Source organism: Phascolarctos cinereus, unplaced genomic scaffold (assembly GCF_003287225.1).
Source record: "Phascolarctos cinereus isolate Bilbo 61053 unplaced genomic scaffold, phaCin_HiC Scaffold_5;HRSCAF=322, whole genome shotgun sequence".
Classification (NCBI taxonomy): domain Eukaryota; kingdom Metazoa; phylum Chordata; class Mammalia; order Diprotodontia; family Phascolarctidae; genus Phascolarctos; species Phascolarctos cinereus.
Window position 1 is genome coordinate 275,354,275 of NW_027555958.1, and position 15,667 is coordinate 275,369,941.

Below are 15,667 nucleotides of genomic sequence, written 5' to 3' on the forward strand. Positions count from 1 at the left end.
GCAGTTGTTAGCAACAAAAGTTCCAAAAAGCCATTGGTGAACCAGAAAAACTTTTTAAATTAACGGCCTAGCAAGGCCAGGTGTCCCATGTGTGGCATGCCTTACAGAAGAGGGAGCACAGCTTTTTATTCCTAGGCCCGAATCACAGTTCCCTTCCCTGCTTCCCCATTGGCTGGGTAATATAGGGTTTACAACCTATCCGGAGCACCTAATTTCCCCATGTAAGTCTTTGCCCCTAATTTCATCTCCCACTCCCCACATTTACTTGTCAGCAGCCTATAGCTGTCAGTACCCCAGCAACTACTCACCAAGGGATTTTGATGACTTAACCACTCTCTGATGAGTGATATGCAGAAGCAACATTCCTAACCACATTTTCTGCAGCAGTTATGAAAAATATTAGGGAGAAGGGCCTGTCTCTTTTCAGGTTTAGGATCATTTTTAGTGTATTTGACTCAAAACTTTCATTTGAAGTACAGTTGATTTTTTCCCTCAATTAATATATAATTTATTGCATAGATTTAAATCTAAATTGAATACCAAAATTTCATTTGCTTATGTGTATTATTATGCCTATGAGATCGTATATGTACTGTTTAATGCTTAAAATATTTAATATGCCAAAGAGTTTTTGTTTCTCCCTTGGTATAACTTATTCTTTTTACCAGGTTTCAAGACTTACTCAGAGAGCTGGCTCATCATGATCAAAGTGAAACACGGGAGCTAACTGAAATGCCACCACCTCAGTCAAGACTTTTGCAATACAGACAAGTTCAAACTAGAAGCCCACCAGCAAACCCTTCTTCATCAAATTCAAACCATAGTGGCCACTTTTCTAACTTAAGTGACAACGTCAGAGACATTGAAATGGCCAACAATCCAGCATTTCAGCAACATCTGCCACCCCAACTGTATAATCCCTCATTCTCAATACCATCTGAAAATCTTACCCCTCCTCCCTTGAAATACTTGCCACCTGATGGATCCTGGACCTTTGCTAATTTACATCAAAATCACTTAATGGGACAGGGCTTTCACTATGGCCTACCACCATTACCACACAGACCACAACAGAACCCTTTTATACAAATTCAGAATCAACATGTGGTTGGTCAGGAGCCATTTCACCCACTGTCATCTCGTGTGATATCTACTTCTTCGCTCCACAGCTTAGAAGAGGTATAGTTACATTCTATCCCCTACCCCACCCCCTCATCATTCACTTGTTTATTTGATTGTGGAAAAGTAAATACTTAATGATTTCATGACTGGTGTTAGGCAGCTACTATTGGATTAATACAGGTTCATAGGCATATGATTTTTTAGTAGAAGGTATTAAGTAACTTTTGCTAGTTATTATTAGACTTCTCTAATTTTCTGTTCTCTCTCCTTATGATCCTTCAGAATTGTGATGTGATCATTATATTTGAAACATGAAGCCTCCCAAAGCCTTTTATTGCTTCTCTGGAAGGGCATTAGATGATGTGTAGTTGCTGTCCTTTTGAGTGCTTCTGACTTTTCTAGTGTGGAAAAACATTTTTTACTGTTTGATTTTTTTTCAATTCATATCACAGCTCTTAAATCTGAAGAAATTTGAGCTTTCTAAAACTTTTGGAATTTTTTGGTAGTGGTTGGTTCCATGGTGTTTTATTCATTTTGCTAACCATTTCTTTACTTAAGACTCATCTATTTCCACCTTGTATCAATGAGTTATGGACTCTGATGATCTAATTCTATGTTCAGCTTTTTCAGGTGTTTAATGATAAGTGAAATGAAAATTTTTGAGATAAACAAAATTTCTTTCTTAAAATATTTGTGCTGTTGAGTATAAAATATGTATGTATATATATATATATATACACACACACACATACATACATACACACATATACTAGTCTCCAATTTAATAATGTTAATTTTAATATAATTTCTATAGCTATTTAAAATTTACAAAGTACTTTATACATTTTGTATATAACCTATTCTCAACTTGTCTTTCTAGCTTCATTGGGTATTACTCCCCACCCCATACTCTGCAATCCAACCAAACTGGCCTTCTCTGTGTTCCTCACACATGACACTCCGTCTGCTTCCCCATGTGTTTTCAGTGTGGTTCCCTATACCCAAAGTGCAGTTCTTCCTTTCCCTTGCTTTATAAAGTCCTTCTCTTCCTTTAAGAAGCAGCTCAAGCACCATCTTCTTCATGAAGCCTTTCCTAATCCACCATGATTGCTAGTCACTTTTTTACTGAACTGCTTTATGTTTAATATTTTGTACACACAGTTTTCACTTTACATAAATTTGCATTATATAAATCTGACTTCACATAAAGAATTCTGGAAGAAATCAGCATTCCAAAAAAATACCTATGTTTACCGTATAGTACTGTGTACGTTCTCTCTCCCTGTCTTTCCCTGGCTCCCTCTCCCTCCCTCTCTCCCTCTCCCCTCTCCAATCCCTTAGTTTGGTGCTTCAGGGCCTCCTTCCCCCACACCAAACAAAACAAAGCAACAACAACAACAAAAAAATCCCCTAAAAAAACCTTTCAACATGAAAGCAGAAGAATGGACATACAGATAGACTGCCAGCACCACTGCTGGGTTGATGGATTAGCTTGAGACCTCTGGCACCGAGAGAAAAGACCTTTGCCCCTGCTTTAGAAAGATCAGTTTTGATAGCTGAGGAGAGGATGGACTAAAGTGGGGAAAGACTTAAGGTGGGGAGACCAATCAGAAGTCTACTGCAGTGTTCTAGGAGTAAGGTGAAGAAGGCCTAAACCAGCATGGTGACAGTGTCAGAGGAGAGAAGAGAAAGTATATAGGTTATGTTGCAAAGGTAGAAATGGCAGGACTTGACTAAAGATTGGATATGGGGAATGAGAATGAGGAGTTGAGTACGATGTATAGGCTGTGAGTTTGAGTGACTGGGAGGATGATGGTACCTTTTGACAGTATTAAGGAAGTTATGGAGAGCGAGGTTCCTTAGGGGTAAAAATGAGTTCAGTTTTGAATATTATTAAGTTTAAGATGTCTACAAAACATCCAGTTTAAGATGCCTGATAGACTGTTGGAAATATGAGATTGGAAATCAGAAGAAGAGATGACTAACGATGTTAAAGGCTGCAGAGAACTCAGTATTTCTGAGGCTTCTGAGAAAAGGCAATTGGGTTAGGTAATTAAGGAATTGTTGATAACTTTTTGATAATTGGAAAGAGTAGTTTCAGGCAAACAATGAAGTTAAAAGCCAGATTGCCGAGAGTTAAGAAGAGAGTGAGAAGAAAGGAAATGGCGTTCCTGCTCTTGTATCTAGCCCTTGCACATTTGCATTCTGTCTGTCTGCGCTCAGGTACTGTGTGTCTGTTCCTAGCCCCGGCATATGTCTCGTCCTCTCCTTGGTGGAAATACTAATGGTGAACATAAAGGTTTGGAAGATATCTTAGAAAATGTCATAGATGGAAGTTTGATTTAATTTTATAGGATTTCATGTAAACTTTGGCACTACTAGAGAAGGTAAAGAACATCAACAAGGGACAATTGATGTTTCACTATGCCACTGAAATTGGAGTTAGTGATTCCAGTAATACTGACACCTTTTGAAGGACTTCTTCTGCTCAAGAGGTTTCAGATGCCCCTTTCCGCACACCTTGAGCTTTCTCTAGACAACATTTTACATGATGTTGCCCGCAACCAGATAGTGCACCTAACAGAAAGGTGCGAAATAAGACGTGAAGACGTGGGCCAGGAGGAGCAGAAAAACTGACTCAGTTTATTCTTCTGAGGGTACAGGATATATAGAGAAAATCCATCCTAACTTCAAAGAGTCCTCCCTGTGAGACACTCCCCGAAACATCTGCTAAGGATGTGATAACATACATTTCCTCCTTATCAGAGTTCCTAGATAGGGTTGTAAATTCCAAGGCTTTTTCCTGGCGCGTATAGAGGAGTGAATATGTAAATCTAAGGTTCAAAGAGTGAGAAGGAATGTCTCAGGAGCCTCCTAGCAGGGAGAGATTTGGAGAGCCCAGCTTCTTAATTATTGAGCCCTTTGGGTAAAAGCCTGGGCAAAGGTCAAACTCTGTCCTGGATCTTAAACCCATATCAGGCTCTTAAGAGGAGCACTCAACAACATGAACCCCCTTTTGGTGGTTGTCTAGGTCAGTTAGGGTCAAGGTTAGTCAGAGTCAGATAGTTGACCAGTTTAGCACAGAGCAGGTCCCCAGTAAGTAAAAGGATCTAGCAATGTTAATTATGATTTCATCAATTCTCATATGTGTCCTGATTTCTCTGATGTTTTCAGCCGAGGTGGCACATCTTAGAACATCATTACAGATATCATTAAATAAAGAATCCATACTCATATCAATCACCATTTATTAGATTTTAGAAGGAGTAGATTGCAAATTTTAACATTTATTAAATGAACCAGACTTTCAAATAGTAATGTCTGGTTTTATTAAACTGATCCAGGAGGTTTTTAACCTTATAGGTAACCATAGGAATTTTAAGAACAGGTATGAAACATCAAAAATATACAAGAAGCTGCCTGGATTCACATACCAAGTAGGACTTGCATCCTCTCTTGCTTTCCATGAAATAACAAAAACAGCTTCCCTGTATTGCCAGGTACAAACAACTGATTAATGTAATTATTGTCAGGGTGTATTTGGTTCCATTGATACTTTCCCACAATTCTATATCCACTGGTACTAGAATGTAAATATAACACCCCAGCTGATGAAGAGAACTCAGTCTTAGACCCTTATACATCTGTACTCAGGTCTAGATTGGTGTCAGGCATTTTAACAATACAGATCCCAGACCAGATGGCATTGAGTACTGGATGTAGAGAAATATTGATCCAGGGGATATGTTTTTATAATAATTTTTAACATCTCATAAATATAGTTTTGTCCTGAAGGAACAGCACATTTATACTAATATCTAGATTTATAAGAAATTGTCCTGCAAATGGAGACTCATTTCTTTAGGCAATGAGATGGACAAAGTCTATGCCCCAGTTTTAGCTATGTTAGGTCAAGAACCTGGAATATTAGGAATGAATGCACCAGAGTGTGTCAGAAGGATTTTATGCCTGTGGATGGCTGCTATGAACACTTTAGAAAAAAATTGCAGAGCACTGCAGGTGATACAAAACATAGAAAAAGAATGTGTTTGGTGTCCCAGTTGTATCTGATTTGTGTACAGTTCAGTGCCACACAGTTTACATGGGCTGGTTTACATGATGAGCATATTAATATTATTCATAGGCTGTATCTGGGCAACAAAACTTCCATAATGATGGCTTTACTCTGAGTATTTGTGCAGATGAAAGACAAGAATTGCCCCTTAAGCCCAGTTGTTTTTAATTTAACTTTGGAACTTGTAATGTATGGCTGTGATAGCGAAACTGATATCCTGGCACATAAGAATAATCTCAGAGTCACTTGTGTGAATGTTGGCACTGTAGTCCATCTATTTAATTATATAAAAATGAGCCACATTTAATGGAACAAAAGGTATGTCTTTAACTATTGACAGTCAAAAAGAAGAGAGTACTTCCTACTAAGTTTAAAGTCCAAATCGAAAGGATTAATGGGATGATGGAGAGAAACACATACTTCTGTCTAGGAATCCCTCTGGGTACCATACTGCAAACTCAACTAGTGATACCATATTGGACTTAGATCTAGTAGATTGATTGAGTCTAACACATTGGCCAAAATTAGATAATCAGTATCTTTATTTTTATTCTACGTCTTTTGCATTTTAAGAATGATATGGTTCCTAAGAATACCACTAACTTCTTGGATAGAGCAATTTTAAAAAGCAGCAAGAGATAGCTGAATATTCCCCAAAGGGTCAGTATTGAACCTTTGTACCACCCTCTATAAAATGGGAGGGATGAACTTGCTGCTTTTGGCTGTAGCAGTGGATATTGGACAGGTTAGATTGCTTGCTTCAGTGGATGTGCGTCAGCTTTCTCACCATTTCTTTGATGATGTTTTGAGGAAAAGAATAAAGTGTGACCTTCAGCCAGAGAACTTTGTCACATATTTAAATGGCTTAATAGAAGAAGAGTTTGGCAGTGAGGGTGAATCTAATATATGCACTCAGTTATGTTTAACCTCTCATTTGGCCGCTAAGATAAAAATTGGTTGGAGCAAAATTAATCAGTGTAGATATCCCTCTTTATGGCTCAGCAATTGTCCATTGGCTCCTGGGAGAGCCAGTTTAGAACTTCTTTTGAAGCCAGGTCTCCATCAGTTTTAAAATCAATAGCTAGTTTAAAAAAACAAAAGAAAATAAACAAATAAACAGATAAGGTTAAGATGTTTTTTAGTCATCCCTATAGCCTTGGCGTCAAACTTTTTGTGAAAGGCAAAGATCCTCAACCTAGTCTGCAGACTGGCATTTTATTTCTGTGAATAAAACAGCCAGGTTAGGTTATAGTACTTTGAAAGGGGGGGGTGGGGAGAGATTTGGCTCTGGAGACAAGTGCTGATGTTAGTTGCCCTGCATGAAATACTTCCTCATGTTCTGTACCACTGCAGCCATCACCTGAGCAGTATAGTCACCCATTAGCATAATACCGCTTTAATCAGACTGGTAAAATTGAGTACTTGAGTTAATGAGAAATGATGAAGTCACCAAGTGAGAATGTAGAGAGAGAGAAGGGCTTAAGACAGAGATTTGATGTACACATAGAATTAAGTTATGTGATAGTAGATGGTGATCCAGTGAAGGAAACTGAAGAACAGTCAGATAAGTTAAGAGGAGAAGCATAAGACAGTAGTGTTATGAAAATGTAGAGAGGAGAAAAGTCCAGCAGAGAGAGATAGTGGTCTTTTTTGTCAAATTATGCAGGAAGGTCAAGAAAAATAAAGATTAAAGAAAGGTCATTAAATTTGACTGTTTAGAGACATTAGTGACTTTGGAAAGAACAGTTTCAGTTAAGTGAGGTTGGGAAGCCAGATAGCAGAAGATTTAAGAGAGTGAGGAAGTGGAGGCAATGAGAATAGACAACTTTTTCTAGGAATTTGGCTGAGAAAGAGAATATAATATAGTATTAGTTATATTTACATATATATTACTTAATTATAGTATTTATGTAGTATAGTATATAGACCTCAACTGAAAAGGGTAGAGGAGAGGTGAGATGGGAGACTTGAGGAAAGGAAAGTAATATAGAGTGTATCTAACCCTAGATTACTCCCAACATCGGTTTCTTTCATTCCCATTTAAGTACTGCTATTTGATGCTGGAGGAAATATGCAACTGCTGATTGGGTCCCATATAAATTTGTGTTATCTGATTTCACCTAGGCCTTCACTGCAATAATGCAATCCTATCTTTTTCTAATTCTCTATCTAGTTTACCTCAGCATATGTTCCAAATCTTCTCAAAACTCTCATAACACCTGCTCCCTCACCCTTCCTAATTCAGTACTTCATACTTCACCAAATACTTCACCAAACAAAAAAAAAATAGATTATTTGCCAAGAGCTCTGCTTTCTCTTCTTATCTGACAACCCCCTAAGATCACTGGTCCATTATGTCCTCCTGATTCCAGTCTCTGATGAAGAGGTGACTTTCTACTGGCCAATGCCAGCCTCTCTACATGCATGTACCTATGTCCCATTTCCTCCCATATTCTCCAGCAGATCGCCTCAGTTATCATTTACACTTTCTAACCTTCAACCTCTCCTTATCTACTAAATCCTTACCTGTCTCCTTCATCCTTAAAAATTCTTCACTTGATCCTACCATTCCTGCTAGCCATTATTGTACAATGCTCCTTTTCAGCTAAACTTCTTTAAAAAATCCGCTGTACTCATTGCCTCTTCTTTTCTCCTTTCACTTTCTTCCAATCCTTTGCCTTCATTCCTCTCCTCTCGTTGTCTTCTAAATCCTCTGCATTCCACCTTCTGGTCTCATTATTCAACTGAAACTGATCTTTCCAAAGTTACCAATTTTCTTTTAATTGCCAAAATGACCTTTTCTTTTTTTCCTGTTTTTTTTTAAATAAAGTTTTATTTATATCATTTTCATATCACCTACTATTTCCCAATTTTGCCTCCCAGAGAAACTTCCCCTATAATTGTAATAGGACACTGTCCAAAGAGGGCTGTCTTCCTGACTGAGATCAGTTGCCTGTTTGGTGAGCCTGCTTCTCAGTGTCAGCTAAGGAGGAATGGAAGGGACTGCTCTACTACTCAGAATACTCTGGCATTTTATGCTTGTTTACTCAGTGAAAAGAAAAGGCTTTTTGGTTGGTTGCTGAGCCAACAATGCATCAACTGGTCACGCTTGTTTTTCTTTCCTTGTGAGCAAGGCAGTACCTGCTCTTAGCCTCTAGGTGGGAGAAGGAGCACCAGGGCCAACAACCCATTCCTACATGTGGCTCTGAATATATGATGTCTCTCTCTCTTTCTCTCTCTCTCTCTTTTTTTTTTGTCTATTTGTTTATTCTTTCCTACTTTTAGGTGATGTATTAGAAATGGACTAGGCTGTGACCTTGTAAGCTTTGAAAGATCAGAGGAGCCACAAGTGGTCCGGAATCTGGAGTCCATACCAGAATTTGTCATTATCATCAGCAACAGCAGCAGCAGCAGTGGGGAGGCATCAACACTGCTATGAGGAGAGAGCTGCTTGACCTAGTCCAACAGTGGGTAGACTCATAAAGGAGCAACTCTTCCAGCAGCTAGGCCACATTCATAAGTAGAGTTGCTGGGACTAATGTTTCCTGGCAATGACTTTAAGCTGGAGCCCACTCTCCTCAGGGACTGAGGTGGTACAGACCCCAGTGTGGAGGGGGTGTTTGTATTTCTGACCAATATATCTTCTCAGTAAATATCCTTTGATAAAAGCTAACTGATATTAATTGCTTAAATAATATTGGGACACTCATCACTGGGGCAAAAAATGGCATAGGGGAGATACTAACTGGGGGACATCTTGGAACAAGGGGTTAAGCCAATAATATTAAAGACATTTCCAATTCTCCAGGGGTATCCCTATTACCCTGAGGGGGAGATGGAGCCTGCAAAATGACTTTTTCTTAATCCCAGTCTTTCTTGACCTCTCTGAAGCATTTGACTTTGTTAATCACCTTCTCATGGACATTCTCTCCTTTCATATTTCATAACTTTGTCCTCTCAGTTCTCCTGCTCAACTAACTGCTCATTTTCAGTCTTCTTTGTTAGATCTATATCCATGTCATTCCCAACTGTGAATGACCCCCCAAAGCCATGTGCTCTGTCCTTTTCTTTCTGTACATTCTCTCACTTGGTGATCTTGTGAACTCTTGTGAGTTCTGTTATCACCTCTATATGAATGATTCTGACATCTATCTTTCCAGCTTTAGTCCAGTATCCTTCCTGAGATCTAGTCCTGTGTCAATAACTGCCTGTGGGTTATCTCTTAACAGGATGTGACATAGGCATTTAAAACCTGAAATGTCCAAAGCAGAAATCATTAGCTTTCCCCTCAAGCCCTCCCCTCTCCCCAAAATTCCTAATACAGGGTCATTTGATGTCATCCTTATCTCACTCTCACTCACCCTGTATATCTAATCTATTGCCAGATCTTGTTTCTGCTTTCATGACATCTCTCATATATGACACCTTATCTCCACTTACGACCACCACCCTGGGAAGGCTTTCATTACGTCTTTGGAATTGTGATTGCTCATTGTGTTTATCTGAGTTACTAAAATCAAAGTTCATTATCATTGCAATATTGCTGGTATATGAATTATTCTCCTGAATTATTCTGCTTATTTTGCTTTTCAAACAAGTCTTCCAAATTTTTTCTGAAATTATCCTCTTCTTCATTTCTTACTGCACAATACTGTACTATCACATTCATATGCCATAACTTGTTCAGCTATTCCCCAATTTATGGGTGTCACCTTAGTTTCCAATTCCAAAAAGAGCTGCTATAGATATTTTTTTGTACATGTGAGTTCTTTTCCTCTTTCTTCGATCTCTTTGGGTTATAGACCTAGTAATGGTATGAGTGGGTCAGAGAGTATGCTCAGTTTTATAGCTTTTGGGAAATAGTTCCAAATTGCTTTCTAGAATGGTTAGAGTAGTTCACAGCTGTATCAACAATGCATTAAATTAGTGTATCTGTTTTCCCATATTCTGTCCAGCATTTGTTATTTTTCTTTTTTTTGTCATCTCAGACGTTCTGATGGATTTGAAGTGGCACCTCAGAGTTGTTTTAATTTGCATTTTTGTAATTTTTAATTAGAGTATTTTTTCATATGGCTATTAGTAGCTTTAATTTTCGTTTTCTGAAAACTGTCTACCTGTATCCTTTGAGCATGTATCAATTGGGAAATGGCTCTTTTTCCTGTAAATTTGCCTTAGTTCCCTATGTATCTTAGAAATAAGACCTTGGCCAGGTCTTTTCTTATTCCAAAGATTTTTTTCCCTATAGTTTCCTGCATCGGTTTTGTTTATCTTGATATATGGTGTGAGATGTTGCTTTATCCCTAGTTTTTGCTAGACTACTCTCCCGTTTTCCCAGTAGTTTTTATTGAGTAGAGAGTTCTTGTCCCAGTAGCTGGATACTTTGGGCTTATTAAACACTACATTATTATGCTCATATGCTTCTGTGTGCCTAATCTATTCCACTGATCAACCTTTATTTCTACCCAGTAACACATTGTTTTGTTGATTATGTCTTTTTAGTACAGTTTGAGATCTGGTACTGCTAAGGGACCATTCCTTTCCATTTGGTATTCTTGACCTTTTGTTCTTCCAGATACATTTTGTTATTTTTTTCTAGCTCTGTAAAGTAATTCTTTGGTAATTTGGTTGATATGGCAATAAATAAGCAAATTAACTTAGGTAACATTGTAATTTTTATTGTATTGACTCATACCTATGAGAACTTAATATTTCTCCAGATATTTAGCTCTGTCTTATTTGTGTAAAGTATTTTATAATTGTGTATATATAGTTACTGTATGTGTCTTGGCAGGTAGACTCTCAAGTATTCTATACTGTCCAAAGTTGTTTTAAATAGGATTTCTCTTTCTCTTCCTAATGTTCTTGTTTGTAATATTCAGAAATGCTGACGATATTTATGAATTTATTTTGTATCCTTCAACTTTGATGAAGTTGTTAAATTTTTAATTCATTTTTAGTTCACATATCACCTGTAAAAATGCTAATTCCTTCAATTTCTTTTTGTCTTATTGCTATAGTTAACATTCCTAGTACAATATTGAATAGCAGTGGTGATAATAGGCTTTCTTGCTTCAACCTTGATCTTCTTCAGAAGGCTTATGCCTATCACGGAATCTGCTTGCTCTTGGTTTTAAGTAGATACTACTTATTGTTTTAAGGAAAGCTCTATTTATTCCACTGCTTTTTAGTGTTTTTTTTTCCAACAAGAGTGCGATATCTTGTCAAAAGCTTTGTCTGCATCTGTTGAAATAATCATATGGTTTTTGTTGGTTTTGTTATTTATGTGAGCAATTATGCTGATGGTTTTCCTGATATTGAACCAGCCTTGCATTCATAGTATAAATCTCACCTGGTCATAGTGTATGATCTTTGTGATATATTGCTATGGTCTCTTCACTGATATTTTATTTAAAATTTTTTGCATCAATATTCATTTAGGAAAGTGATCAGTAGTTTCCTTTCTCTGTTTTGACTCCTTCTGGTTTAGATATCAAGACCATATTTGTGTTGTAGAAGGAATTTTGTAGGATCCCTCCTTTATGTATTTTTTTCCCAAACAGTTTATATAGTATTAGAAGTGATTTTTTAAAAATGTTTGGTAGAATTCAGTTGTAAATCCATCTGATCCTTGTTTTTTTTTTCTTTTTCTTTTGGGAGTTCGTTTGAGTCTTGCTAAATTTTGTTTTCTAAGATAAGGTTATTTAAATGTTCTATACCCTTTTCTGTTAACCTGAGGAACTGATATGTATAAATATTCACCCATTTCATTTAAATGATAAATTTTATTGGCATATGGTTGGGTAAAACAGTACCTAATAATTGGTTTTATTTCTTCCTCATTGATTCTGAATTCTCCTTTTTTTTTCCATTTTTATATTGGTAATTTTTTTCTCTTAATCAGATTTGCTAGTGGCTTATCTTTTTATTTTTTTTAAACTGCTTCTAATTTTATTTATTAACTCAACAGTCTTTATTTTCATTTTTGATACTTGAAACAGAAAGATACACTCAGTTAAAATAAAGGGCTGGAATAGAATACAATACGCTATTATGCTTGAAGTAAAAAAGGCAGGGGTAGAAATCATGATCTCGGCAAAAGCAAAAACAGACCTAATTAAAAGAGATAAACTGGGAAACTATATTTTGCTAAAAAGTTACCACAGACAGTGAATTAATTAAGAGTCAACTCTAAGCATAAATGTAGCAAATGGCATGGTACCTAAACTCTTGAAGGAATTTATTTTGATTTTCAGGATTTCTATTTTGATGTTTATTGGGGATTTTAATTTGTTGGTGTCCTAGGTTTTTTTTTTAATTTGTGACCAATTTATTGATCTGCTCTTTTTCTCTTTTATTGATAAAAGTTTAGTGATAAAATTTTCCCTGATGCCTGCTTTGGCTGCATCCCACACATTTTTGTATGTTGTCTAATTATGTTGTCATTATCTTTAATGAAATTATTGTGTGTTTCTAGAGTTTGTTCTTTGACCCATCTATTCTTTAGGATTAGATTATTTAGTTTCCAATTAATTTGTAATTTACCTCAAAGGTCCTTTTTTTAAGTGTAATTTTTATTGCATTATGGTTGAGAAAAAGATGCATTTAATATGGCTGCTTTTCTACATTTGTGTGGTTTTTATTTCCTAAATACATGGCCAATTTTGTGAATGTGCTATTGTACACAGCTTAGAAATAGGTAAACTCCTTTCTAGTCCCATTCAATGTTCAGTGTTCTCCAGAGGTTTGGTGTATGTAACTTTTCTAAATTTCTATTCAGGTCATTAAGTTCTTGTTTATTTTTTGAATTAATATATCATGTTCTCAAAGGGGGTAAATTGTGATCTCCTACTATTATATTTTTACTATTGTTTTTTTCTTGTAACTTATTTAACTTTTCCTTCAAGAGTTTAGGTACCATGCCATTTGCTACATTTATGCTTAGAGTTGACTCTTAATTAATTCACTGTCTGTGGTAACTTTTTAGCAAAATATAGTTTCCCAGTTTATCTCTTTTAATTAGGTCTGTTTTTGCTTTTGCCGAGATCATGATTTCTACCCCTGCCTTTTTTACTTCAAGCATAATAGCGTATTGTATTCTATTCCAGCCCTTTATTTTAACTGAGTGTATCTTTCTGTTTCAAGTATGTTTCTTGAAACCAACACATTGTTGGATTCTGGTTTCTAAGACATCCTGCTATCCTCTTCCATTATATGAGTGAGTTCATCCCATTCAGAGTTATGATTACTACATATTTCCTTCTGTCCTGTTCTCTTATCTTTCTCTTTTTATCTCCTCTCTCTTCTTAATAGTATGTTTTGCCTCTGATTAATGCTTCCCTTAATCTGTCTTCTCTCTGATTTTTCTCCTTTTCCTTAACCCCTTTCCTTCTTATTTTTTCTTTTTGGGTAAGATGTGATACTGTACCCAACTGTGTGTAGGTATATTCTTCCCACTTTTAATCAATTCATATGAGTGAGGTTCAAATACCATCAGCTCCTCCCCCACCCCAAGCAACTGCCCCCTCTTTGTTGTATTAACTTCTTTATGTGAGGTAATTTCCCCTATTCTTCCTCTTCTCTCCTCTCCCAATGCATTCCTCTTCCCTGCCCATTTTATTTTTGTGTTAAGATAGTCTAAATACAACACTGAGGTTTTCTGTTTAATTAGACTCCCTCTGTGACCCCTGGTGATGATAAAATTCTGAAGGGTATTTGTATCTTTTTCCTACATAAGAATGTAAACAGTTTAACCTTGTTTAGTCCCTTATGATTTCTCACTCGTTTACCTTGTGCTTCTTTTGACTCCTATGTTTGTATATTAGATTTTCTACTCAGTTCCTGTCTTTTCTTCAGGAAAGCTTAGGAGTTCTCTATTTTATTAAAGATTCATTTTTTTTCCTTTATAGGATTATACTAAGTTTTGTTGGGTAAGTTATTCTTGGTTGTGAGCCTAAATCCTTTGCCTTTCTGGAATATCATATTCTAAGTTTTTCGCTCCTTTTTAATGGTGCTGCTAAATCTCATATGATCCTTACTTACATGATCCACAGTCAGGACTTGAATCCTTTCTTCTGCCTATTTGAAGAATTTTTTCCTTGAACTAGGAGCTCTGGAATTTTGGCTATAATATTCCCAGAATTTTCATCTTGTGGTTTCTTTTAGGAGGTGACTGGTAGATTCTTTTGATTTCTGCTTTTCCTTCTGTTTTTTTTGATATCTAGATGGGTTTTCTTTTATGATTTCTTGAAATATGATGTCTGGGTTCTTTTTGTTTGTTTTTGTTGTTCATGACTTTCATTTAGTCCAGTGATTCTCAAATTGTCTCTTCTTGATCTGTTTTACAAGTCAGTCGTTTCCCTTTTAAGATATTTCATGTTTTCTTCTATTTTTTTCAATCTTTTGACTTTAGTTTTATTATTTCTTGTCATCTTAGGGAATAATTAACTTCAATTTGGCCAATTCTAATTTTCAGTGAGTTATTTTCTTCAGTAAAGTTTTGTGCCTTTTTTCCCCCAAGCATTTAATTCTCTTTTCATCTGTCTTCCATAGCTCTTTTTTTTCTTTTTTTTTTCATTCTTTCCTCCACTGCTTTCACTTGGTTTTTTAAATAATTTTTTAGCTCATTTAATTCTGCTTTAACTTTTCTAGGAATTCTCGTTGGACTTGTGTCTGAGCTGCATTTCTCTTTGAGGCTTTGCTTGTAGATGATGTAAAGTAATTTTCTCCTGCGTTTTGTCTTGAGCTTCCCTGTTGCCATAGTAGCTCTTCATGGTCAGCTTCTTCTTCTTCTTCTTCTTGTTTTAATTTGCTCTTTCTTCCAGTTTACTTCTTGACTGCATCCCAAAGAAAAGATTTGCCCGAAGTCACAAACAATTAATGATAGAGCCAAGACTAGAACCCAGAATAAATGTGAATATTATACTAATTTTACCTCTAGGATTGGATCCTTTGTACTGTACTGTTGTATATAAATATAATTTTAGTTGAAAATAATTATTAATTTCCAAATTATTTTTTCTAATGAGAAAACCAATTTTAGTAAAAAGCTTCACTCTTCTAGATCATTCAAGATCTTGATTTCTAGATTACGTCAGAGATTTGAACAGAAAAAATGAAGTATAATATAAAATAAATATAATCAATGCTTTATTCTTTAAAGTACTTTAAAAATAAAATTTTAAATTCCTACCATCAGATTGATAAAAGCCAGTTTTCTTTTGGGGAACTGAATTATGATTCTTTAGAGGTAACTTTTAAATAGCTGTGGATAGAACTACTGTGAACTACTCTTTTGAACTGTCGAAACTGACTTTTTTCTTTTTAAGGGATGCTTTCTAGAGAGAGTCTGTATTTAAGAACAGAGCTATTTTATATTTGAAGGAGAATAAGAGCAAATCAGTTTGTAATAGCTCAAAATGTCATAGCAATGGGCCTGACATATTTCCCCTCTAATATAATATGTTTTTTCAT

At 36.1% G+C, this 15,667-nt stretch overlaps 1 protein-coding gene across 2 annotated transcripts in view; it reads left to right on the forward strand.

The window, feature by feature from the left end:
• HELZ (helicase with zinc finger) overlaps positions 1-15,667 on the forward strand; it is a 288,871-nt gene that overhangs the window by 252,866 nt on the left and 20,338 nt on the right. For both annotated transcript variants that reach the window (XM_021000986.2, XM_021000987.2), the window contains exon 29: positions 669-1,179. In XM_021000986.2, the coding sequence (XP_020856645.1) occupies positions 669-1,179 (511 nt within the window). The remainder of the gene's footprint in view (positions 1-668; positions 1,180-15,667) is intronic.